Below are 26,046 nucleotides of genomic sequence, written 5' to 3' on the forward strand. Positions count from 1 at the left end.
ATTCTCTCTAATTGTAAAAGCATAACAAACCCCTGCATGTAGCAAAAATGGACTATTCTGTGTCCAGGAAACTTTCTGGTTTATACATCCTTACCAATTTTATTTACTCCCCATCAATGCACAATGTGAAATAGATTTTCTAAAGCTCTGGGTGGCAAGGCTTCCAGCGCAGTTGTCCTCTGATCTCACCGGAGATGCTATTTTTGACCCTTCTGGTCAGGACGGGACTTTCCTGAACTGAAAAGCTACAATACCTGGTATTTACTCCCTGTGCTCTGAGCCGATACCAGCACCAGGTTGCCTAGTTTCTATTTTTGTGTTCTAGCCCTTTGTGCCAGAGGTTTGAATCACACTTTTAACTCCAAAGTTTTGATTTACCTTGTGGTTTGTGCCACGCAGTCAGGATTCAAGACTGATGCTGCTCGGATGTCGAAGCACTTCCCTCGGCAGTGGCCAGGCCTCCTGACCTGAACCGCCAGCCTAAACTGTTTCTGACTGCTTCCACTACTGTGGGGATGGGAATCTCACTAACGGACATTCCCAAGTTTGATTTTAATGAGCAAACACTGTACCACCTGGCATGACAAGGCACTTAAGCAGAAAACAACGGAGAAAGGAATGTGCAGCTGGAAGGAGAAAAACAAGATAAAGACCATGAAGGCATTTCGCATGATCAGGAAGAACGGGCCAATCTGCTAGAGCATAGATGCGCGTGAACACAAGGCTATAACCTATCTGCAAGCTGCAGGTAGCGCGTGTACACTTCTGCTTGCTATAAAAGATGCTAACAAAGAGCAATAAAGGTCTTTGGTTGCCGTGTCTGCCGGAGTCCGTGCCGCTTTTCACCCCCACACACTACCCCTTCCTACTGAGGATACCTTTACCCTAACAGGTCGGCGTTCGAAGCTGCCTCTCCGGGCAGACGTAGGTAGTCTGGGTTTAATACTGGGAAAAGCCCGTATGAGGAGCCCGTATCTCTTAAGCCTGTTTCTATTTGAGACTCTAGTAAAATAATTCTATTGTAGTCACATCTATGCTGTTACTGAGCATTTCAGTTGAGGCGTCTATTTAATTAGAACTAATTTTAATAATTAGAAGTAATGTAGTTGTTCTGGGTGTTGTGGTCTGAGACATACTTTAAAAATACCTTGGTGTTTTGAAAAGAATGTACCCAGCTTATAACGCCCGTGAAGTTTGCTGTTATCTCTTCAAAACTAAGGAGGGTTCTGGTGTCTGAAAGCGAGTTTGGTGGGGTTTTAAGCTATAGCCATTATTGAAATGAAGGTTATCTTCGCTCTGAAACCACCGTCTCCGTTTACAATCTTCTAAACAAAATTAACTTGCATAAGGTGAAAATCTATTAACTAAATACCAGATCAGGCTGTAATCTCTAAATTCTTTTCATCATTCTAGGTATGACCTGGCTTGACAGGAAAAGGAACGAGTTCAAGTAGTCAGTATTTCTTCAGTGAAATAATTTGTAATGAAAAATGTCCTTTTATGTAAATCTCAGTATTCACAAAATAATGGACATCAACACTTTCATTCCTGAAAAAAATGCAGATGGTATACAGATTATTAATGTTGACGGTAAACTCGGTGAACATGCACGGGACTAAAGTAGGGTCAGCATTATGGGCAACGCTGGGCAGCCTAAGGTGTTCAAGAGCTGTGCTTTATGCAGCTACGTACGAGAATCATGACTCTCGTCCAAGACACTTGAAAATTATGGGACTCTGTAAAGCCCATCTGTCTTCAATCTTACTTAATGGCTTGTTTTGTCAAAATTGATTTACTGCTACTGCCTTTAAAATCTCTTCTGAAAACTGATTGTAAAGCAGCACGTCTCTCACTAAAACAGTTAAGGGATCGGATGAGCTGAAGCCTTTCCTTCAGTTACAACGGTTTAATCGTATTAACTCTGTGTTTTCAATGAACTTACAACAAGGTAACTGTGGGAAGAATAGTTTAGCATTTAGGGATATTAGCCTAGGATTTGGCACATCTCAAGGCCAGTCCCAGGTCTGCTATCCAGTACGTGAAATTAATTAAAGTTTCACAGCTCTCCTGGTTTTATTCCCTTTCTATGAAATCCGAATAGCAATTTGCCGGCAATGGGCTGTTTGGGGAAATGGCGCACAACACGCAGACGCTTCTTGCATTAAGGAAGGTAGGAATCCTGCTCCTCTGCGAGGAAAGAATTTCCCACAAAATATGAAGACATTTGGGTACTGTGAAACCACCTCTTTCAAGATGAAATTCACGGCAACTGCGGAGTGCCATTTTTAATTTCTCATGCATTCATACAGGTTACTTTTGGAACAAGCGTCCCAGCCCTGCAGCAGCAACTGCATGGGGAAAAAACACAGTGAAGTTACCGCACGGGGAAAAAACACAGTAAAGTTACCGCAGGAGAGGCATCCTACCTACACCCACCCACCTACCCGCCCGCCCGCCTGCCTACGGCTGTAGGTGCAGTGAAACCTTGGCAAGGTTTCCCGAGGTTTCCCGCGTGCAAGGCACGCTTAAACCCCCTTCATCGCTTTCAGTCCTTCCCCGGAACCCACCAGTCCCGGCTTCCCCGGCTGAGAAAGGCCACCCCGGCTGCGCCTCGGACGAGGCCGCGGCCGACTCCGCGGTCTCGCGAAGGGGGAGGCACCCGGCAGAGGCGGCGGCGCCGCGGGCGCGGGGGCGGGGCCGCCTCGCGCGCTGCAATCCGCCGGCGGCGCCCCGCGTGCCGCTCCCCCGCCGCCGCCGCCGCCGCCGCCGCCGCCGCCGCCGCCGCCGCCGCCGCCGCCAGCCCGATCACGCCGCCTCCTCGTGGCCGCGCTGCCGGTAGGCGGCGGGGGCGCTGCCGGGGGTGGGAGGGGGCAATGGGCGGGGGCAATGGGCGGGGGCAATGGGCGGGGCGGGCCGGCTGCGGCCCCGCCCCCTGGGTGTGTGTGACAGGAGCCAATCGGCGGGCCGGCGGCGGGGGGTTTATATCGGCGGGGGCCGCCGGCGCGGTGGGTGGGCAGCGGCGACATGGAGTGCGGGCGGCAGGTGGCGAACTTCGGGGCCGGGCCGGCGAAGCTGCCGCGCTCCGTGAGTAGGGGCCGGGCGCCCTTGCCGGCGCGGGCTGGGGCGTTGCGGGGGGCGGGGGTGGGTGTCCTCGTCCTGCCGGCGCTGCGGGGGGAGCCGTGCTGGCGGGGGCAGGTGGCTTTGCCTGCGTGCCGAGGGGCCTCTCGCCTGGGCCGAGGCGGTGGGGCAGCGGCGGGTGCCCGCCGGGCGTCGCGGCGCGTTCTGCCTCCCGGCCCGGCTCCCCGGGGGCTTCCGCGGGCGGGGGCTGCAGAGCGGGGGCTGGGGAGGCTGGAGTAAGTAGTAATAAAAAGAACTACCCACGCAGCAACGAAACCTCATTTCTTCTCCCCCTCCCCACTCAACGAAGTGTCCCGGTAAGCTTGTTTTTTTGGAAGCGCGCCCTAACGCGTTTTTAGGATTGCTCTCCCGGAGATTTCTCTGAATCCGATCATATGGTCGTTCACCAAGGGCTATATCGGTTTGGGGATGGAAAGTAAGTCCTCAGATGCACAAGGGTAGCTGTGTTCAGTATGTTATTCGTCAGCTGATAAATAACAAGGTAATTCCCTGAGAAGTCTTTATTTAAAGCATGGTAATGAGTATAGTGTAGACTCAACCCTCTGGAAAGTTGCATCAGCAGCCATAGATTATCCAGTTACATATGGAGAGGGGGCGGTTTCTGCCAAATTGTAGGCATCTGGCTTTCAACTTACGAGTTATGTATTGTGGAAATTTTTTGTTCTTCTGTTAGTTGCCTTCATAGTTTTCCTCATTATTTTATGTGTTATTTCTTTAACAGTTTTCTTTAGGTAAACAAACTTGCTGTACAGCAGCTTTTTTTTTTTTCCTTCTCTCTTCTCATGGAAATGTCCTTTGTAGATTATGTGCAAAGAAATTTGTTGTTCTGTCTTGAACCCTAGGCTCCGAAAGGGGCTCTTATTAGAACTGCTGCAGTATCCAACTCTCCAACAGAGAGTACTGAGAACTGGGTTTAGGGTTTGAGGAGAGCATAGCTGAGCTCCATATTATTAATCTGTTTTCCCCTCTTGAAAATGCAACACTCTTAAATGGACTACTGTATCACCCTGATTGTTTTACTGTGATTGTGGGCTGACGCTGCATATGAAGCGCTTGGACTCACTGAAGCAAGAAAGAAGGTGGACAGAGCTCTTCATGGCTATTATCAGGCATATCATAAATGTCTATTGTAAGGCATGTGCAGATTGTCAGATAAAGAGTGTTACTAACAGAATTGGATTTTATCAAGCACTTTCTAACAGTCTGTGTGTTCCCTTTGACCTTTTTCCTCTCCTCTGGCGTGAAAAGTTTGCATGTGAAACATGGTTGTTAAAACTTCAGTCTCTAACATCAAAAGCAGCACAGTTGTTTCTGGTTGACCTCTTGGTGACCAGCTGTTACAGTCGACAGGCTGTGCAGATACCCTGTCAGCAAGGTAGATTTCTCGTTCCTGCAGCTGTCCAGAGCATGTGGTTTCTTGGCAGATCCTGGGGTGCGTGCACAGAGCATTTGTTTTGGTGGCTTTTCTGCTGCGCCTCCTTCTCCTGCTTCCTGTAGGAGGAACTAAGAATGTTCTGGCTCTCACACAAGAATCTACTGAAATCAGAAGCTGCAGATCCAGTGGTTAGAATCTAATTCCACTTTGTTGATATGCGAGAGCTATGGGAGAAGAAAGAAAAATGGAAGTCTGAAGCAGCAGATTACCTGGCTAAGGCTGCTAGGAGTGACCTGTGTTTTTTGACAAGTGTCAGGTTATTGCAATATGGAGCAGCTAGCATATGCATGATGCATCAGTGGCTCCAGACAGTGGGAAATTCCCTTAATTTATTTATGGATTTTTTTCTTCTGTTAGGTATTATTAGAAGCACAGAAAGAATTGGTGGACTACAAAGGACTCGGTATAAGTGTTCTTGGTAAGACTTTAAAAATTCTGTATTTTTCAGGATGTAGATGTTTAACCAAATTGTTTAGTAAGAGTTTTTGATCTTGGTATTTCAGCTCCTTTTCTTTTCTAATACCTTATTCTGGTAACTTGTATGTCCAGAGAATACTTTTTCATACTGCTTTTCTACTATTCATCAGGAAACTATAAAATGATACATAGCCAGATGTTTAGTGATCCAAAACAGAGGACTAGAGACAAAAAAGATAACTAATCATATGTAAAACATTAGTACTTGTGGATCTTTGGGCAGGGATGTGTATGTATGTGTATATATAGGCAATATATAAAAAAAGATTTTTTTTATATATATAAAAATTACTATATATGTATACACATATGTATGTATACACATACTATACATGTGTGTATATATATGTATATAGACATATACTATATACTATATAGCAAAATGCTTCAGATGTATTTAAAGTATAGCATCCTTCCCATTAGGAAGGCAATGCTGTCCTGTCATAAGGAGGAGTTGTCTTCTGTGCCATATGGGTAGCTGACTGGCTTTTCAGCCCCAGTTGCACAAAAACTTTATGCAAGAAGATGGTCAGCAGTTTACTAGTCCTGTGAAACTGTTTGGTTGCTAAAAGTAGAATGTGCAGCAGTCTCTGCAGGATTGGGATTCATGTTTAAATTGTACGTTCTTATAGATGGAAGAAAGAATATGGATTTAATAAAAGGAATTGGTGTTAAGTGGTGTTAATGTTTAATTAGGATTACTGCGTGGAAGAAGCCTTTTTTTTTAAAAAAAAAAAAAACCAAAACAAACCCCTGTACCTTACTCTATACTTGGTACAGCGTTAGTAGCAGAGCACATTCTTAGAGTGAGGAAACTTACCTTTCTAGAGAGTATTTTTCACACAGATCTAGTTGTTCCTGGGGGTAGTAAGGTCATGTGGATGCCAAATGTGAATTGACTGGATTTGCCTGGATCTGGACAGGACTGGAGGTATAAGTCTTGTGTGGGTAATTAGGAAGGCTCAGCAAAAAAAAGGAGTTGGAACTGGGAACAGGAGCCTTCAGGCATTTTGGGTCTGTAGTGTCAAGGTTTAAAGCTTGACACAATTTTTAAGTAGCCTTCATGTATTACCATTTTGTTTCACGTTGTTTCTTCTTTCCTTTCCGCCAAAGAAATGAGCCATCGGACCTCAGATTTCACAAAAATTTTAAATACAGCTGAAAATCTCATGCGTGAATTGCTGTAAGTGAATTACTTCCTGCTTATTTTTGTTTTATGTTCTTGCTATTTTCACCAATAATGACTAATGTGGAGACCTTTCCTTGAAAGCACTTGTTTGTGTGGTGGTTTTCTTTGTTTAGATACTGTATCTGATAGAGTAATAATTTTGGAGAGGGCATTGGTCTTCTGTTTGTCTGATGCTGATTTATTTGAATGTGACAAAGGGCTTTTATCAGGTTAAGATGCTTTTTATATGTCTACTATACACTGACTAGTTGAATTTCTTCTGAAACTTTCATTTTTGTCACCTTCATAGAATTCATGAAGGGCAGCAGCTTTCTTCAAGACATAAGTGGAAACAATAGAAATCAGTTCTCTAGTGGTATAGAGGTGATCCGCACATTACTCATCAGTCTGATCTTACTAAGATAGCCTCTATGGATGTGTTTTAGAATCACTGATCAGGAGCCCTTTCATCAGTCTGATTTTACTAACATAACCTCTATGGATGTGTTTTAAAATCACTGATCGGGAGCCCTTTTCCTATTTGTAGTGTGACACATTTTTAAAAGTTTGAAATAAATATATTGTGTATTAGAATTAATGTTCTCATAGTAGCTAATAATGAAGGTCATCTCATATAAAAGCTTGACTCTCAGTCACAGCCAGAATTATTGACAGAGGGATTTCAACGAATAACTTGAACAAGTAATTTTTGTGACTGTATGAACAACTCATTATGGCACTTGCTCTGCAAGTACAATTTACTGTACAGTTGCACTTGCAAATTGAAGGGTCTCAAAACTGAATTCTACTGTGAGCACTTCGGTGTGAAGTTCTTAGCCTGACAGAAAAGCCATGAAGACAAAATTACAAGTGAGCATTAATTCTGCTGGAATATCTTTCAAGTTTGTGTATACTATGATAGTAGAGCTACTCAGGAATGAATTTGTTTAATGCTATCCAAGGGAAAAAAAAAGCTTGTTTTCAGCAGTTTTTTATCAGTAAAATGTATAGCATTACTCTTAATACGCAAGTTGTTACTCAAGACCATTGCTGAGGTAAGTTAATGGGATTTGGTCTAACCTCTTGGCATAGAGTCTTCTAAAATGACAGTGTTCTTCCTCAGTTGCTGTTAAATGCATAATATCAAGTAGTATGCATCCTGTGTCTTCTGGGAATAATACAAACAGTTATTTCTTGCATGCAGAAATATACCAGAAAACTACAAAGTTATTTTCCTCCAAGGAGGTGGATCTGGTCAGTTCAGTGCAGTCCCACTTAATCTTATCGGTTTAAAGGAGGGAAGACATGCAGATTATGTGGTTACTGGAGCTTGGTCAGCAAAAGCAGCTAAAGAAGCAGAGAAGTATGCCAAAGTGAATATCGTTCACCCAAAACTAGGAACCTATACAAGTAAGTTGATGATTATATCCATCCCTGTGAATGCTTAGCTTTTTGAATCACTCTAAAAATTGGTCCAACTCAGCTATTGAGTTATTGAACATTAACTAGTTAGAGTTGACTGCCCAGCACTCAGAAGACTGCCTGCCACATCTCCATGTTCATTACTGGGAGATCTGTTAGATGGCTTAACAGTCTCCACCAGAAAAGAATTGTGAAACTAGGCTGAGCAGATCCCAGAAAATAAGTGGTAAAAGCAAATGTGTATTGGTAGGGAAATGGTCTGGGCTGTCTGATTTTTTTTGTTTGTTTGTTTTTTTGTTATTTAGCTGAGTTGTTAAACTATTTGCAGGGATGTTGTGAGGCATTTCAGTTTCAGGTACACTCAATGAGATTGCTCTGAAATTTAGAAGCATGTCTGGGATCTTAACCTTGTTGGCCCAGGAGATGGGAGACCTGCATTCTGTTTCCTTCTTTCAAGGGTTCCCAAATACTTATGTTCCCCACCCATGTGTCATAACAGGCAGTTGGCTCTGGAATAGAAGATGCATTTTCAACTCCTCCTCTCGAAGCTTGTTACTGGACATGACATGATCTGAATGACCACAGTGTAGAATGAAGAAAAAGGTTAACTGTAATTGAGGCATTGGGAATTTTTGAGAGTCTGTTTCAAGAACATTTTAAGTGTATAATTTGTCACTGGATATATGTAGATAATACTTGGAGCAGGGACACCTGAGTTCTGGTTTCTATTCCTGCTAGTCATGCGTACTTTTCTTCTCTCTGGTTCAAATTATAGCATTTGAACTGGGACAAGTGGCAACAGGAAAGACAAAGAATATCCCCATACAAGTTAGTGCCCTAATCACCAGTTAGTATATTAACTTGGAAGTAAGTTTGTATCCTCTGAGGCACAGCAAGGAATTGAACCTACAACTTCCCATTCTAGGGGAGTCTATTCACCGTTTGGCAGCTGTAGATAAGGGGAGACGCAGTAAATAATGGTGGAGGCAATACTAGCACTTCTTCCTCCTCATGTTTTGGAGGAGAGAATAAAGAAGAGCAACCATTTGTTCTGTGGAAAACCTGTTCTGTGCTGTCAGGACATGCCTGTATATTGCCTGTTGACAGAGGAAATCTTAGTTTTGTAAATCAGTTGCAAAGCTTAAATGGGAGGTAGGTAGGTAACCTTGTGTTCAGCTTGGACAAGACTGAAATGCGTCTGGGGATGCACAGAAACACAGCTTTAGAGAACTTTGCCAGTGAGAATTTGGATGCTTCAGTGATTTCAAAGGCATCAGGAGGATTCTTGGACCCAGTGCCTGAATTCCTCCGAAATGCTGTTTTGGACCCCTAGGGCAGTAGTTTGTAGTCTGGGATTGCAAACCTGATGAAAATCCCTTGAGGAATAAGGGCGGAGAACCAGAAGGGTGTTTGCCAGCTTAATGATGGCTCACCACAGAATTTTGGGAATGCACTGGTGTATTTCCTTTGCAGATAAACTATATCTTCCTGGTAACAAGATAATTACTACTCTATACTGCAAAATCGTTCTGGGTTTGCACTGTGTTCAAGTAAAATTGCATGCCAGGAAAATTACTTGTCTCCAGTGACCTCTGGTGACCTCTTGTTTTCTTTTTTGTCTGTCTCAGACATTCCCGACCCAAGCACTTGGAATCTTAATCCAGATGCATCTTATGTCTATTACTGTGCTAATGAGACTGTTCATGGTGTGGAGTTTGACTTTGTACCTGATGTCAAAGGAGCAGTCTTGGTTTGTGATATGTCATCAAACTTCCTGTCCAGACCTGTGGATGTTTCCAAGGTACGGTATCGGACACGGTGGCTGCACAAAGCATTTTCAAACTTGAATGCATATAATCAGGCACTTTGAAATGTCTGATGGCTAGAGATGCTGAGCAGTGAAATTAAGGAAATCATATTTTGTTAATTGGGTATCTGATGGTGGATACAAATGTTGAAATTTCAAGTTTGAGATTTCAATGTCTATCTGTTGTCCTTTTTTCAGTAAAAACATATTGAACTATGTTGAAATTGTTCATGTTAATAGCAGTCCAAGATTATTTGTCTACTGTGTAGTCTTCACTGATGCTGTTGCTGAAAAAGATACCTTCTGAATGATATTTAGTCTGTAGATAGTGTATATGGCTATAGGAGGGTACTGAGAATCACAATTTTTGATCCTGCCTTTTACATGGAAAATCTGTAACCCCTTTTAAGCTGCTAAAGCTTCCTGTGCCTCACAAGGCACATATGTGTGTCTATTTCATAGATAATACAGGGGCAGAACATAGTACTTGCTTATGTTTGTAAAGTGTGTTACGAGTGGGAAGTGTTACTGAGTAGTGAAGTAGCATGTTTGACCTTTCTTATCTGTGTGTAGCAAAAAAGGGGCAATTGCTAGTGCATTCATCTTGGCCTTTCCTGATCTTCCTCTTTGAACAGATACATTATATGATGCCTGTTCTGAAATACCAGATCAGTTGAAAATACTGTGATCTATGTATGGATTTATTTTTAATAAATGTGCTTGGAGTAGTGTGAAATGGGGGCAGGCTGCCTTGAGAATTATTTGTGACTACTAAATAAATGTTCAGCAAATCATTGGGAAATTTGTTGTGATCTTCCTCAGCTGAATGAAGATACATGGTTCTGATAATAGACATACATGGGATAATGACTGTAGCTGTAAGTGCACTTTGAAATCAGAACTTCTCCTAACTCTTCTCTGACCCACAACTTGCTCATTTTCAACACGTTCTCCAAGCTGTTCAGCTGAGTTGTATGCCTGTTGTATAATGGTACTGGTGTATTAATCAATTATAAGATCTACTTGTGAATGCATGTAGCAAGTCCTTTTCTTCTTTCTGTTAAAGTTTGGCGTGATTTTCGCTGGTGCTCAGAAGAATGTTGGCTGTGCTGGAGTTACTGTTGTAATAGTGCGTGAGGACTTGCTGGGATTTGCACTGAAAGAATGCCCTGTAGTACTGGATTACAAAACACAAGCAGTGAATGGCTCTTTGTATAACACTCCACCATGCTACAGGTAACTTACTCTGCTATTTAATATCTCTTATTCAGAAAGCTACTGCACTGCCATCTGCTGCTTTTATCGAGAAAAGTTTCAGAAGCTAAGTATTTGCCTTCAAGTCACTGATATATTGGAGTGTTTCACATGATTCCTGTGAAAACATGGGAACTGTCCAGCCACGTGACTGTAGTAGGCTTTGATGTTGCCTAGTGGGACTCAGCCGTAAAGGACATGGTATTTTTAGAAGTGAATATTATATGTCATAATTCCATTGTAGAAGTTTCAGGATCCTATTCTGACTTACATGAACACAACTCTAGTCAATTCAGTGGTGATGCTTCTGTCATTGCAAGTAGGTAATTTGGCACTTAGTCTTGCTTCTTGAACACTCAGTACAGATTTGATTTAATTTCTTCCTGAGGTTGTTCTCAGCATTTGAACCTCCAGATGCCTATTCCTGTAAAAACTTTTTTAAAAAAAGGCATTTTAGTCATTGCTTTGCTTTATTCTGTAGTACAACTTTCCATATTTCTTTAAGTACCACCTCGATGTTTGACTTGGCATCCAAAAATAAAATTGGTCTGGCTTCATAATCATTGCTAGTAATCAAGATCATAAAATTGGCATGTACCTGGTGATTTCTTGTATGCAAGAAGCAGAACAGACTAGAGCTTGCTTTTTTTAAAATCACTGTCTCCTAGCTTCTGATAGCTAGTGAAATGATGCTTTGCTACTGGAATATTTAAGCGTTGAGCCATTCTTAATCTGGAGCATTTTTATACCAATGATTATTTTAAAAAAGAAAATCTTCAAACTAGGTATCCTTTTTTCCTAGAAGGTTTTTTTAATTACTTTGAAAATAATGATTTCTACTTTTAAAGGTAAGATTTCCTTTTGATTCAGATAATTTGATAATGCAATCTCACATTGTTGATGTTTAATCTCAGCTCTTACAGCTTTTTCGTACGTGCCAGAATCTGCAAACTTAAGTTGCCTAATGATGTCCAACAGATACCAAATGCACTGTATAGGCATAAAGTACAGTGATTCCTGTGTATAAAGCCTACCTTAATGCCATCACTTACAATTAGTATCACTTAAAATTCTCCTGAATTTAAGTATCTCTGAATCTGCAGATTCTCACTATCGGGTGTACTATTGCAATGACATACCAGGCAGTTATCTTAATTTATCAAAGGAACAGTAAATCTTGTGAGCATATGTTTATTCCAGACTTCACAATGCACAGCTAGTTTTCCCAAGAAGTATGCATACTGTAGAGTATGTAGTGCCGTTATGATGTGCTCTTGCTGTCAGCCCTATTGGCTGAGTACACCCAATATCCTTAGGGCTGGTGTCTAAGGTAAGAATTAACCTTACAATGTTTCCAGATTTCTGTCTTCTTTCTGAATATAGCTTTTTAACATGGGCAGTATGTGTGTCTTTTTTACCAGTGATTGATAAAGCCTCTATTTCATGATTGATTATTTTCCTGACTGCCAAGTCACACAAACGGTTTTGGACACTGTGTACTTGCACATGCCAGGCTTTAAATCCAGCCATTCATGTTTTCCAAGTACAAAGCTATTTCCATTTGAAAAACCAAAGTTCTACCTAATCTCAGCATTGATCAGTGTCGCTCCTCTGGTTTGAAAAGCAAAAGAAATTAAATTCTGCAGCTTTATTTTAGCCACCACAGAGAACTTCTGAAAAGAAAGTGCTGCTTTAGCTGTAACTCAGTATCTGTCAGTAACATTAACAGGGTAGTGGGAGATTAAGGGAGCAGAAAATAAAGTTGAACTAACAGTCTTTCTCCTTTCTGATCACTGTCTTGCCAGATTTCACTTCATGCTAGAGACCCCACACTGGAGTACACTCCAGAATCCGGACTGTTGCACAGACTGAAATGTTGGCAGGGTGCACATCTGTTTGGCTTGGCTCTAAATGCCTGTTCCAGTTTTTGTAAGGAACTGGCAAAGCTTCTTGGTTGTCTTTTTCTCTACTCTTTTCCTTGCACTCTCTAATGGTTTGCTGGCAAACAGGCAGGAAATATTAACTGAATTTGCAAAAGCTACTTGAGCAAGATGTTAAATTAGATTAAGGTGATGCTAATGGCTTTAACCTCTTGGTGCTACAGAGCTTGACTTTTTGACCCTAATCTGCTTTGCTAAAATTAACAATGAATTTGCTATAAAAATCTCATTTCCAAACTCCAAGGGTTTATTTTGCGTTTAAAGTTGCTCCAGAAACATTATTTTGACTGACATGAAAGAAGGATAAAAGATTTCAGCTGGCTGGGTTTTGTGGATGACTCTAAGGCTGACTTCTTTAAACCTTACTTGTCCAAGAAGTTTCACTCAAGGAAGTGAGGGCAGGAGGTGAATGCGGCCCTGTATGTTTGGCAAGGGCCTAGGCTTCACTTAAATCCTTTACACTGGGGTAGTTGACAGCGTGCTGTCATAAATGTGGCAAGATTGTGCTCTCAAATCTATAAGGTGCTTTGTATAAAAGGCAATCTGTAACCTTGGTTATTCTGCAGTCTTTCTGCAGCGTTCAAAGATTTGACACTGGCATCCCCTGAGAAATTAAAAGTAGCAAAGTTTAAAACAGCCTCCTGTTAGATTTGTGTTAGGGAAGCTTGTAGGGTAATGTTCTCTGAGCACTCCCTTGGAATCTGTAATGAAGAGATTAATAAAAGCAAACTTGTTGGAAATATGCCATAAAAACTTGTGAACAGTTTATTATGTAAAGCGTTGTAGTCGTGGGAAATGCCTGAACTTGAACAAGCTGAGTTTTGTAGCAAGAGCACAAAGGCAAAAGGCCTGGGGGATTTTTTTATGTTGCACTTAGTAACTAGCATTGAAATACTTGGTCCCAAGCCATGTGATGCCAGTAGGCTTCCAGATCTCTACTTAGAACTTGAATAGTAATGAATAATTAAGTGTAATACATCATTATCTGTTTCGCCAAACTTCACTGTTCATGTGGGGGGAAAAAGGTCTCTTTAGACAGAAATGGGATTATAGTTTTTATTTAACATTTGTGAAAATGGGATTAGATTTCTGGGATTATTAATGTATATACCTTTGAGATTCACCTCTGCATCTTTGCTAGAGCAGCTGCACAGGGTGGATGCTACGAACTTCTGTGCTAACTGGCTCTTTCTAGGTCTTGACAGGCAGTTGTATAGTCAATGAACTACCAGTCTTTGCAGCTTGTCTGGGGATGCCCATGGGAGCCCTGCAGGGCTGCAGGAAACCTGCAGGACTTGTCCTTCTCTGGTACAAAGGATTAAGTTTGGTCCAACAGATCTGTGTAGCATTTGAATTTCAGGATACTTCATCTGTGTCCAAAAAACATTGCCTGCTTAGAATTGTCATAATTTATAAAATAGTCCAGATTCTGAGTTGTTAATCTTAAGCACCCTAAAACCAAATATGACATTTTGTTGCTGAAACATTTTGTGAACTATTAAACAGGACTGCCATTTTTTCTGGGTTTTTTTTAAATAATCTGACTGAAAAATGTTCTTTCCTCTTGCAGTATTTATATCATGGGATTGGTACTGGAATGGATAAAGAATAATGGCGGAGCTGCAGCTATGGATAAACTTAGTTTAATCAAATCACGAATGATTTATGATATTATAGACAAATCTAATGGATTCTATGTGTAAGTTGCTATGCTTTTCCCCTTGGTTTCAGTATTTGTTGCAGAACCAAACATATTCATAACTTTTAAGAGTCTGATTGCAGCATATTTTTAAAGTTACCTTTTCAGTATATAGAAATTCTGAGGAATCCTAGAATCCTACAGGAATTATTTGTACAAATATTCACTTGATAACTATCCAAGGATGAGTCTCATTCCAGTAGGAAGTTACTTCAAGTTATAGATCAGTTGTGAAGCATATTAATAACATATGTTCTAAACTTAATAAAATGCAGGAGCCTAGGAGAAGAGTATACAAAAACCAGATATGCAGATTCTGGTTTGTATGCTTACTGAATCTCTTGGGGAAATACAGGTCAAAACAGAGAAAGTGGCTTGTAAGAAGTTGTAGAGGCCACTTTTGCATCATATTCTTCCTACCATCTCTTTCAGTAGTCAAAGACTCTGGTTTTTTTCCTCTGTCAAGCAGAGCATTTCTATTAGCTAATTGTGTGAAGTTCTGAAGCACTTCCTGAAATAGAAAGAGGAAGATCAGACCTAGATGTAGTCAGAATGTAATACATTTTTTTATGTGCAGTTTATTTTCTTCAGTTATTTTTGATGGTTTTCCAAAGCAGATTTAACCCTCTGATTTTTACATATTGTTGCAAGGTATTTTTGAGCTCACAGGACCCAATATATATATATAGTTAAAAGCTGATGTTGTAATTCAGAATAATTCTAATACTCACCAAGCTCAAAACCTAGTAATTGACAATGAAACTGCAAAGTATTTTCCTTTACCTTCAGTATAAAATCAACAGGTTTGGGATCTAATTAACTTTCAAGTCAAAGTTAGGATAGGGCAAATTAAATTTGGGTTTTAAATTAAAGCTGGCTGCAACCTTAATTGGCAGGGATATAGTTTCATCATAATATTGAATACATTCTGCTTATCCATTTAGTTAATGAGAACAGCTTTGCCTTTAGCATTGTCATGATCAGGATTGTGATCCTACTCTACTGAAATCCTGAGGGGTTTTCATAAACCTCAGTAAGCAAGTGAAGCCTTGAAAAAATATTTTGTGACAAGTAGAAATCTGTTTCTGGCAAGCTGGCCTGTAAGGCTGTGGGTGGGAAATGCAATACAGGTGGGGTGGTAAACAGTCAGTTGGGAAGGCAAAGCAAGCTTCACTAACTGAGCTGTATGCATCTTACTAAGCAATACAGTTAAGACTGTGGATTTTTTTTTACTGTATCTATGTATCTAAAAGGAAGATTTATCTGAAGCTGCCTTCCCAGCTTAAACGTGCCACCTAATCTGTGGCATGCTTCACTGGGTAAGCAGTGTGGCAAGCCATTTAGTGAACGGAGACTTTCTTCCACAAAGTGCTGTGTGCCATTTGCAGTTTGTTTTCCACAGTCTGTGCACTGAGTTACATCAGATTGCCTGATAGCAACTGGATCTTCTAAAAACTATAGCGTAGCTACAGTTATTCAAATATGGGAATACTTACAAGCATAGGCCTTTTTGAAGAGTGTTTTCCTGGTTGCATCTGAAGCAGAAAATTTGAATAGGCAGATATTATGATTGATGTTTTTTCTCTTATAATGAAGACATCTGTACAAAGGAGCGAGGGAGGAATTAAAAAAGAGTGATACCCATTCTTTGTCAAATAGAATAATAATAGGTATGAAATTTACATGCAGTTTATGAGAACTTATTCCTAATGAATCTCTGCAAGAATCTACATCACAGCCTTAGGAAAGAATAAATTTGGAGGCTTCATATCTCTTCTGTAACTAAAGCAGTAAAGAAAAATATTTACATCTTCTCCCCCCCCCCCCCCCCCCGTTGTTACCTTTACAAAATAATTGAAGAGGAATTTTGCTTTAAATGTATCTTGACTTTACTACTTTAGATTAAAGGGAATGTTAAGAGATGAGAGCTGCAATGGACCACATCTGTTGTGGCCATGTATGCAATGCAAGATTTGTTCTAGAGATGTCTGTTCTCTACTTGAGATGTTCATGATTCTGAATACTACTAGTGTAGAAGGTGGACTGAAACCACTAACAGAACTCTCTAATGTCCATGGAAGTTTCATTATGCTATGTTCTTATACTTCCTTTAGCTCTGTTCAGCTGAGTCACGCTCAATTCTGGTAGCACGTGTGGCTAGCTGAGTAAACATGAGTGTGTCGGTCTTTGAAGATAGAGAAGAAACTGCTTGAGACTTAGTCAAAGTTCACTGTAACTAACCTCACTTACCCTGGGGAATGTAACTGAGACTGTCGTGGGTGGGATGGTGGTTTTTACTATGTTTTTTTAAATTAGGTCTGTTTACAAGCCTCCTGTGTATTGCTCTGGGGCAATTTTGAGTATGTCAGGAAGGGTTAATAAGCCTTCCACTTACTGTTATTATACTTGGTTAAAAAAGGAAAGCTGCTTTCTTTCACAGAAAGTAATGATCTTTTCAATTATGGAGGAATGACTTTGGTGCTAAACAGATGCAATTATTCACTTTCTGAAATTGTATATAGCTGAAAATGTAAATTTAGGACAAAATGGGTTAATCATTACATTCTGCAACTCTTCTAGATGTCCAGTAGAGAAAAAGAACCGAAGCAGAATGAATGTCCCTTTCCGTATTGGCAGTATCAAGGGTGATGAAGCGCTGGAAAAGAAATTTCTTGAGAAAGCTGTGGAACTTAACATGATATCTCTGAAAGGGCATCGGTAAGTATTAGTCAGATGAATCCCTTTCCTGTGCAAAATGAATCGTTACTACAGTGATACAGCAGCAGGCACTGTGCATTGACTTACCAGCCTTTCTTACTCACAAGCTGTTCCTCATATTGGTTTGGCATCACTTGGGAATAGCAGTCTAGAGACGGTAATCAGAGACTGCTGGTGGCTCAACTACTGCTTAGGTGTGGTGGGGCTCAGAGCTTTCTCCTTAATTTTGCTTTCTTCTCCAATATGATAAATCTGGCTCTGTGCAAATGCCAGAGAAGGTGACTGTTGAGGTCAGATTCTGTCATTGTATAAAGCCTTTCATTACATGGCTTGTCTACCTGGTTGCAAGAGTTCCTTCCCATGTTCAGTGGTGGTTGTGGGATTAAAAAAGATAGCTTTTTGATGTCACAGGGCTACAGCATTGGAGCTGTAAATAACTAATAAATACTGAGTTCCTCTAGATTGCAAGCTTGCCTTGAAGAACTAAACGTTGCTTGTCATTCACACAAAATGGGAATTTTATCCCTTTGGAGTAGGGTTAGGTTTAAATGTCTGTGAATGTTATTAATGTCTCTCTTAGAATTTACAAAACCTTTCTATTTTTTTCTCCCCTCCTCTTTTCAATTCAGATCTGTGGGAGGAATCCGTGCCTCTTTGTATAATGCGGTGACTGTAGAGGATGTTCAGAAGCTTGCAACATTCATGAGAAGCTTCATGCAGATGCATCAGTCATAAATGCCCATGGGCTAGAGCCATGCTGCACATCTATGAAATAAAGCTAAAGGGTTTGAAAGTTACTGTGGTACTGCACAGCTGTAGCACACAAGTTATATTTTCTTTTAGTTCCTGTAGCTATTTTAGTTAACTGCATGGGATTGAGTCCCAATCTTGCAATGACTTGGCAGCCTTGGCTTCACTGAAGGTGGGGATCCCCAGACTGATCAAGATTGGTTCTAACATTTGCAAAACAGTATTCTTAATGTGTAGTTAAAACATGAGTAGCATTGTATGATGCTATGGATCTGAGTCTTTCTTGCTTCTAGTCACAAATGACTTCTTCAGCAATGCCTTGTTTTCAGTAAACTTCAGGAGGCAAAATTTGTCATAAGCTTTCTGTAATGCTTTAAATACTCTGACTGCACAGTGAAGCAAGAACTAATGTTAGGTGTTCTCTAAGGATATCTGATTGGTTTATCAGATATATTCCAACAGTATACCACCAGCAGTATTTAGGAGTTAATAGCCATGTTCTTAACTTGAGGACCTTGCCTTCAGACTTCTGCTTCCGTGCTTGAAGTACTATCATAACAGTTCCATGTAGTAATACCCATTGTGGTTAAAGGCTCTGTAGGACTGGGCCTTTTTTTGTATTATCATTTATTGGTTTAAAGCTAAGATGCATGAGTCTGTAATTAAATCACTTTATAAAATGTTTATTTCTCTATGCATTTTGTATATTAAGCTCTCTCTAATTTTATATTCTTATTTTGGAGTGTGCATATTTGCTTCTGCCAAAAACTTGTTTTTAATTTGTTAACCTTGTCCCAAACTGGATTGCTGTATTCCACTCAATGGATCTGTGACTTTCTCTGCACTGCTTCCTAGCAGCAGACTTTCTTGTCTGGTGCTTCTTAAACGTCTTCCCTCTCTAATGCTCCAGTATTTTCTCTGCCTTTTCATTGCTTCAGTTCTGTAGCCTTTTGTATGTGGGGCTTTGCCCAGCTGCAGTAAATAGAAGTCTTGACTTCTCTGCCTTTTCCTGACACTACACGCTTTTGGTCCAACTTCCTCACTTGATCCTTCTGGCTTATTCCAGACTTTGATACTCTGGGCTAGAGAAGGAAAGCTCTTACAGTTATGCAAAGATCTTGAAGATCTATTATAGTACCCTTGAGTTACTTTTCCTTCTCAGCTTGTGAATTTACTGCCAATGACCATATAGTGACACTAGCCGCCTGTTTTAACTTATGTAGAAGCTATCTGCTAGTATCATAGTATTTAGTGTTACTGCAGCTGGTTTCCAACTGTAAACTCTGGTAAAGGATTGGGATTTTCTGATTTTTATGTAACACCAGTACAGTGATAACAATTTAATAATGATAATGATGGACTGTCCCTTTCTTGGTGGAACCTCACAGCAAGTCAGTGGATTTGTGCTAGGGTTGAGTTACATTCCTGTCTGAAAAGTCATCATTTTATGAGTACTGTTTTGATATTTTTGTCAACTTAGTGTTACTCAAAGTAATTAAACAAATTGGGTGAAGAAAATAAAAATCACAGCATGCTGTGAAGTACCAGTGTTTCTGAAGCTTTTGTTTTTGTCACTTCCAGAAGGATGAGAATTCATGCATAATGTGTGTTAGAACTTTAGATTCCAGTATCATCCTTTTTCCTAAAAGCAAGCTTCCCTCATTTATGTTTTATTTCTTTCTGAAAATAGTCTTCCTTACAACTAGTATGGAAACAAGAGTATTACTATGAGAAGGCTTTGAGGCTTTTTGCCTTGCCAGTCATGAAGGTCTAATTCAGGTTTTACATTAAGCTTTTTCACTTTCTAAAATTCTACTTCCTCTGAATTTTGTGTGCTTGTTTTCAACAGTAGCTGTGGCTTATCCTTCTTTACAAAAGTCAGTAAGCCTTTCTGGTTTATAATAGCCTTGCATTCCCCTTAGCGGGCACACTTTTATGTGTGATTACAAAAAAGCTTGCACTGCTGTATGCAGCTGATTCATGAACCCAACAGGGAACCTCTTTGCTGCTTCTGAATTGTGCCTAACAAGTTGTCCATTAAAGACTTTTTTTTTTACCCTGAAACACAAAAATCATGTAAAAGCAAAATGCAGAGTGAAGACTACATTAGCAGGCAGTGATTGACTAAATATCATGTGAGGGGGATGCAGGAATACTGGGAAGACTGGAGCATGTGCTGAATGAATTAGTTACTTGAGGTTTGTTTCAGACTCATCCATGCAACAGTTCTACCCTTCCAAGCTGCATCCCTGAAAGACGTAATCAGGGTATTGAGCCATGGTGGACAGAGAAATCCCACCTCCTGTCATCTGATTCGTGGGAGGAATTTCAGCAAGGGGCTGTTGAGAGTCCCTTATGTCAACACTTCCAAGCTGGATCAATAATTGCAGTGTTTGGAAGCAGGGCTTTTCTCGGTGTGATATGAATACTCCCGAGGCATTCAAAAGTGTTGAAATACAGAAGTAAAATACTGGTCTTATCTGAGTCTGTGCATGTAGAGAGGGAATTGTAAGATGAGCTCTTTTCAATGAACAATGCTTTCAATTACTCTTCTAGTGAGTTGTCTCTATTACATCTCCTAGCTTTTGTGTTTGATTTCACAAAAGCAGTTGCTAGCATTCTCTTCAGTTTGTAGTATAAAAGGCCCTGGCTACTGTCTTTCCCAGGCATGGCCTAAAAAGAGAAAGCTGCCAAGGAGGTTGTCCGCTCCCTCTGTTCCTGCTCTGCACAGCGAGGAGTGCTTTAGCCCAGGTGAGAAGAGCTGTAGATCAGGAAGCTACCCTGTCCCAGGGGACTCCTGTCAGTTGTCAACAATAGGGTCTTTCCATGGCAGTTGTGGTACTGTCTCTAAGCCTGGCACAAAAGAAGTAAATAAAAATTAGAAGTCTGGATTACCACATCCTTATTTAAGTAGTAATTCTAGTGGAGATAAATAATTCATATGGACAGCAGTGTGGACAGTCCTTACCCTGTGTCAGCTGACGCTCTGTATTTTCATACTTTTTCCTGTTTCTGTTTAATCCTGTTTTTCTTTTCAACTTGTAACTAGCTTAATATTTTTAGATGTACCCAGGGATGTTTGGATGTGAAAAGTTTAAGCCTATTCTTGACTTTCAAGTAAATGTTTGGAGTGAAACAGGACTAAAAGACTGATAATACACTGATGGATAGAAGTTGTCAAAGTATGCTGAAAGCATTGTTAGGTCTGGCACTATATTGGTGTATGATTAATGTTTGCTGTATTTCATTCTCTGGATAGAAAATAAAATGAGGGTGAACCTCTTCGTATTTGATAAGGATGTACCTAATTAAAAAGTGAAATGTTACAAGGTTTTACATGAAATCAGTCACTTTAATTGGAAGGAGGTATTCCCGTTCCTGTTGGTAATTGGACTCTTGATAATTTAAAACCAGGACTCATGACAGTCTGTGATAAATTGGTCCCTTTTTAGGCTAAAGAAGCTAAGAAGTTATAATTACCAATGGATTACTGAACGGTTGGAGAAGCGTGATCAAAGAGATGTAAGGAGATATACAGAAGAGCTGGTAGCTTGTGAGGATGTACTTATTTTTTAAAGTAGCTAAGGAATAATTGTGTATTTGATGTGACAAAACCAAAAACTGTACTGTTTCTGAAATCCCAGAAAATTTGAATTCAATCTCCTACCTTTGCACTATGCATAAAAACCAAAAATTGAGTATTTTAGTAAATGGATTAATAACAAAAAAGATATGAAGAAGTCACGTGAGAAAAGCTGAAATTTGCTAAACTATTATAAGAGAAATTACTATTAAACTGCTCAGAACTTATAACACAGTGAACAAATCTTTGTCTTAGTTCCATGATGTAAACTGAAGACATTTGAGAGACATATCGCTAAAACTAGGGATGGTAGTGACAAACACTTCTTGCTGTATAACTGAATAAATATTTTTTCCATAGTGTGAGCAGTAGTTTTTGGACTTGAAACAAACTGTATGAAACTTTCAAACTCCGGTGCCAGGTTTTATAGCTGGGCAAACCAGAACTAAAGTATTATAAAAGCTGGAAAACAGTTCTGGGCTGTCACTGCCCTCCCAGCATAGGGTCACACTGGCTCATGGCTTTTCTTCCCTACCAGTGCAGCCCCAATCATGCTGCTTTTGGACACATTTTTATTGTGAAAACAGACTTCCTGCCTTAGCGCTAGGCAGGTGTTAATGCTTGTCTCAGTTGTGATTGTGCTTTACCTGATGTCCCAGTACTCTGAGTTGTATGTCAGGTCTGGTCCCTCCATCAGGACTGAAATTAAAGGTTTTAGCTGTGGAGATACTTCAGTCAGTTACCTGAACTGTAACTCCTCCTTCTTGGTATGGCATGGAAGCTTGTCTTCAATTCCCTAAATCTGGCTGGTGACATGAAGTAGTTTGGGGTAAGACAGGACGTTGCTCTGGTGGTGTGAGAGGTCCTATGGTGTGGCAAGAGAAAGGGTGATACACATTGACAGCAGAGCTATGTGCTCTGTGACTTCTGTACGAAGCATTGAACCAAGTTGGTGGTGAAGTATGTGCAGGGTAAATGCTGGGTGACAGGTGGTGGATAGGAGGATGTGTTGCAAGGCTTTGGAATTAAGTTGTATAAAACTAAAGGAGACAAAGAGAAACAGAAGAAAAATATTAAAAGGGTAACACAAGATAAAGTTGTTATTTTGGAGTAGCCATTTTACCTATTGCTGTGTGAGTTAGAATCTCTTTAAGAGGTAGCCCTCTGCCTTGCTTTCCTGCCCGCCTCATCCAGGAGGGGTACTGCTTATTTTGTGGCTCCATGACTACTAATGTCACCGTAAGGAATGTAGCAAAAATGTGGCTGGAGTGGGAAGCATGGCAGAACGCTCCTACGTATGTCAGTTAAATGAGAGGGTGGAACTACCCTCTCACTTTGCATGCACAGCCACACAATGTACCCCCAAAGTGTAATTTACTTGATCCATATTGTAATGATAACTGCAGATGAACAAAATTCTCTGTTCAATTACTTTTTTTACATCTCTGTTACAATCGGAGAAGCAGTCCCATTGTGTTCCAAATGCCCTCTAGCACTGGTTTTAATTACAGCATTACTTTGAAAGGAAATTGCTTGTTTGACAGCACTAGCCAGAATCTTTAACTGGCAGTTGAGTGTACATTTCAGTAAGTGAAAAATAATCTACTCTATTACCAGCAAACCTTTAGCTCTTTCACGCAAAATACACGCATTTATGTGTGTACAGTAAGCCAGAATACTACTTCTATCCCTACCACATTTGGCATGGAGAAGGCAACCACATATCTAGGATTCTGACACTAGCTCTCTGCCAAGTTTTGTTTGGTTTGATTTCTCACTACTGGTTGGTAGATGCTCTGAACCACACCTGAATGAAAAAAACACTATTTTCTACACATGTGAGGGAATGCATCCCCAAATCAGCCACAGATCCTTGAAGTTTTAAAAAATACCATCTATAGCTGAATATTGGGTACCCTTGTTTTTGTGAAGTTTTAATTTGTATTCTGATCATGTTGATTCCATGATTTTACATATAGACTGAAATGTGACTTACTTATCCAATATGGAAACAGTTCTACAGTTCTTCCATGGATATTGCTTTCAAGATGTTAAACTCTGATGAAAAAAATCTCTGCATTGGTTGTGTATGAAATGATGCTTTTGTGAGATCCCACCTGGAGTACTGCATCCAGCTCTGGAGCCTGCAGCACAAGAAAGACCTGGACCTGTTGGAGCGGGTCCAGAGGAGGGCCACGAAAATGATCAGGGGGATGGAACACCTCTCCTATGAAGAAAGGCTGAGAGAGTTGGGGTGGTTCAGCCTGGAGAAGAGAAGGCTCTGGGGAGACCTTATTGCGGCCTTTCAGCATACAAAGGGAGCTTACAGGAAGGATGGGGACAGACTTTTTCTCGGGACCTGTAGTGACAGGACAAGGGGCAACTGTTTTAAACTGAAAAGGATAGGTTTAGATTGGACATAAGGAAGCAATTCTTTACTGTGAGGGTGATGAGACACTGGAACAGGTTGCCCAGAGAAGCTGTGGGTGACCCATCCCTGGAAGTGTTGAAGGTCAGGTTGCATGGGGCTTCAAGCAACCTGATCTAGTGAAAGATGGCCCTGCACATGGCAGGGGCATTGGATGATCTTTGAAGGTCCTTTCCAACCAAAACCACTCTATGATTCCATGATGAAACAAATCTTTTATTTTGGAATAAGGCTAGTGTAAATCTTAGTTCAAGATTTGTACCACTAGTGAATCTGTTCTGCACATTGCAAAATGGCAGAAGTTTAGCATGATTGACAATCCATGCTGAGAACCCATGATAAATGAATAACAGGTGCAGTTCACAGATCAGAATAGCCTTGGCTCAACAATACTGAAATAAGACCTGCAAATATTGAGCCAAAATGCTGCTGAGCATTGCTAAATCCTTACTGAAGCTAAATGAACAGTATCAGAAGACTATTGGGTCCAACACATATGCTTCCAGTTCTCATTTTCATAAAAATTGTGTTTATTTAGACTATTGAATTTAAGATTCTCATTCCTGATTGTAGAAAATGAGCTTATTTTATTAAGAATGCTCATGCAGAATGAAAGGCATTGAGGAATTGACTTAAAGGATCAGATGTCTGGGGATGCAATACAAAGCAGCACACACTTCGTGTGGCTCTCCCCATCTCTGTGAAAGTGAGGACATTTTGCACAAAGGCATCTTGCTAAGAGGTTTAGTTCTGGAATAAGGCTGAGTGAGAAGTAAACAGGAAGTATATGTCTTTGTAGAATAATAAAACTGTATTCACAGAGGAAGATGCTCCTAAGAGAGCATAAACAATCTGGAGTGCTGATACCCATTATCCTCTGTGTTAACCCCCAGAGAATGTGAAAGGCTCCTTGTTACGTCTTTTACACACAAAGAATAACCTTGTATTTCAGTCAGATGTCTTTTATTTCAGATTAAGCCAAACAAACAGGCTAGCCATTTAGAAAATGTGAAAGGCTGGGAAGTTCCCTGCGTCTCAGGAGATATTGATGGGAAAGAACCACAAGGGCAGAAGGGGATCAGCGGTTCATTGTATCGCGCTTCTCCTCACTCTGTACTGAAGTGTCTCACAGTGCTTGCTAGCAGTTGGTGTGCCAGCGTGTGCAAAAGACATTGGGACAGGGCCTATTCAGTGTAAAAGCAAATGATCAATGCTTTGGTGTGAGTAAATCTGGAAAGTTCAACTCCAGGCAAAGATCATAAAAGGTCAGTGAATGCATTAGCATGGTACAAGGCTTAACAAACTTGCACTTCACAGGGGCAACTGTTCAGGTCAGGAAGAAATCTATTCTGTGGACTATAAATAGCTTAGCATGATTCAGCTCCATGTAGAGATGAGATCCAAGAATGCAAACAGAAAGAGTTTGTAAGTTGCACAAGAGTGAAAAGCCAGATGAGCAGTATTTTACTTGAACCAGGGCATCACCAGAGATGGCTGCAGCTCTGATGTGACTTGCAAGGCCTAAATCTCCTGCCTCAGCTTACCATTCTGGCTCACAAATGGGAAAGTTTCCAGTCCTCACAGGCAATCGGGGACAAGTTGCAGTACATCTCTGAGAAATCATGAGTTCCTGATGCTGCAGCATGGAACCATGAAAGAGAAATTGATTTCATTTAAGGATTTAAAGAGCAGTGAATAGGCTGTTACATGTCTGACTGACTGCGTTAAGAGTATCTTTAGGCTGTTTTACACGTTATATGCATCATGCAACCCACCTGAAAAAAATGTGATCTAGGGGAGCTTATGGGATGAAATGTCCCAGGCTCCTGAGTGTGGGGGCTGTTTCAAGTTTATTCTTAAAGTGATGCTTACCTTATGGGTTTTTTTAATCTATAAGGGGTATTCTGTAGTCTAAAATGAAGTCTCAAACATTCCAGTCCCTAGATTAAAATCTTGCAATAGTATTAAAAGCTCAGTTCTAGAAAGTAGTGATTATTCTCTGAAAAGAATATAATTACTGTTAAAAGTGGAGGCTAAAAGGGGATTTTATGACCCTCATTCCATTACTGCTGCTCATTTAAATGATTTGGATTACTTCTGTTTTACACTGCTATTAAGGGGAACTGATGTCAGATTGTTAGTTAATAGCAACAAGATATAAAGTTACAGTAGTTAAGCCAGACCTCATTGGCAGTGGGCCTCAGTAGGTACTATTCCAGGCATATTC

The 26,046-nt window shown here is 40.6% G+C and overlaps 1 protein-coding gene across 2 annotated transcripts; it reads left to right on the forward strand.

Annotated features, from left to right (window-relative positions):
- The first annotated feature begins 2,996 nt into the window (after positions 1-2,996).
- On the forward strand, positions 2,997-21,750 carry PSAT1 (phosphoserine aminotransferase 1). Of its 2 annotated transcripts, none has more exons than XM_076362994.1 (9): positions 2,997-3,084; positions 4,931-4,991; positions 6,164-6,233; positions 7,423-7,628; positions 9,269-9,441; positions 10,514-10,683; positions 14,212-14,340; positions 16,921-17,058; positions 17,688-21,750. In XM_076362994.1, exons 1-9 carry the CDS (start codon positions 3,025-3,027, stop codon positions 17,791-17,793), a joined length of 1,113 nt encoding a protein of 370 aa, XP_076219109.1. In that variant the 5' UTR covers positions 2,997-3,024; the 3' UTR covers positions 17,794-21,750. The 2 variants fall into 2 exon arrangements, with proteins under 2 accessions (XP_076219109.1, XP_076219110.1); XM_076362995.1 differs by lacking the exon at positions 2,997-3,084 and adding an exon at positions 4,195-4,272.
- Positions 21,751-26,046: the final 4,296 nt, after the last annotated feature.

This window comes from Aptenodytes patagonicus, chromosome Z, assembly GCF_965638725.1.
Source record: "Aptenodytes patagonicus chromosome Z, bAptPat1.pri.cur, whole genome shotgun sequence".
Lineage (NCBI taxonomy): Eukaryota > Metazoa > Chordata > Aves > Sphenisciformes > Spheniscidae > Aptenodytes > Aptenodytes patagonicus.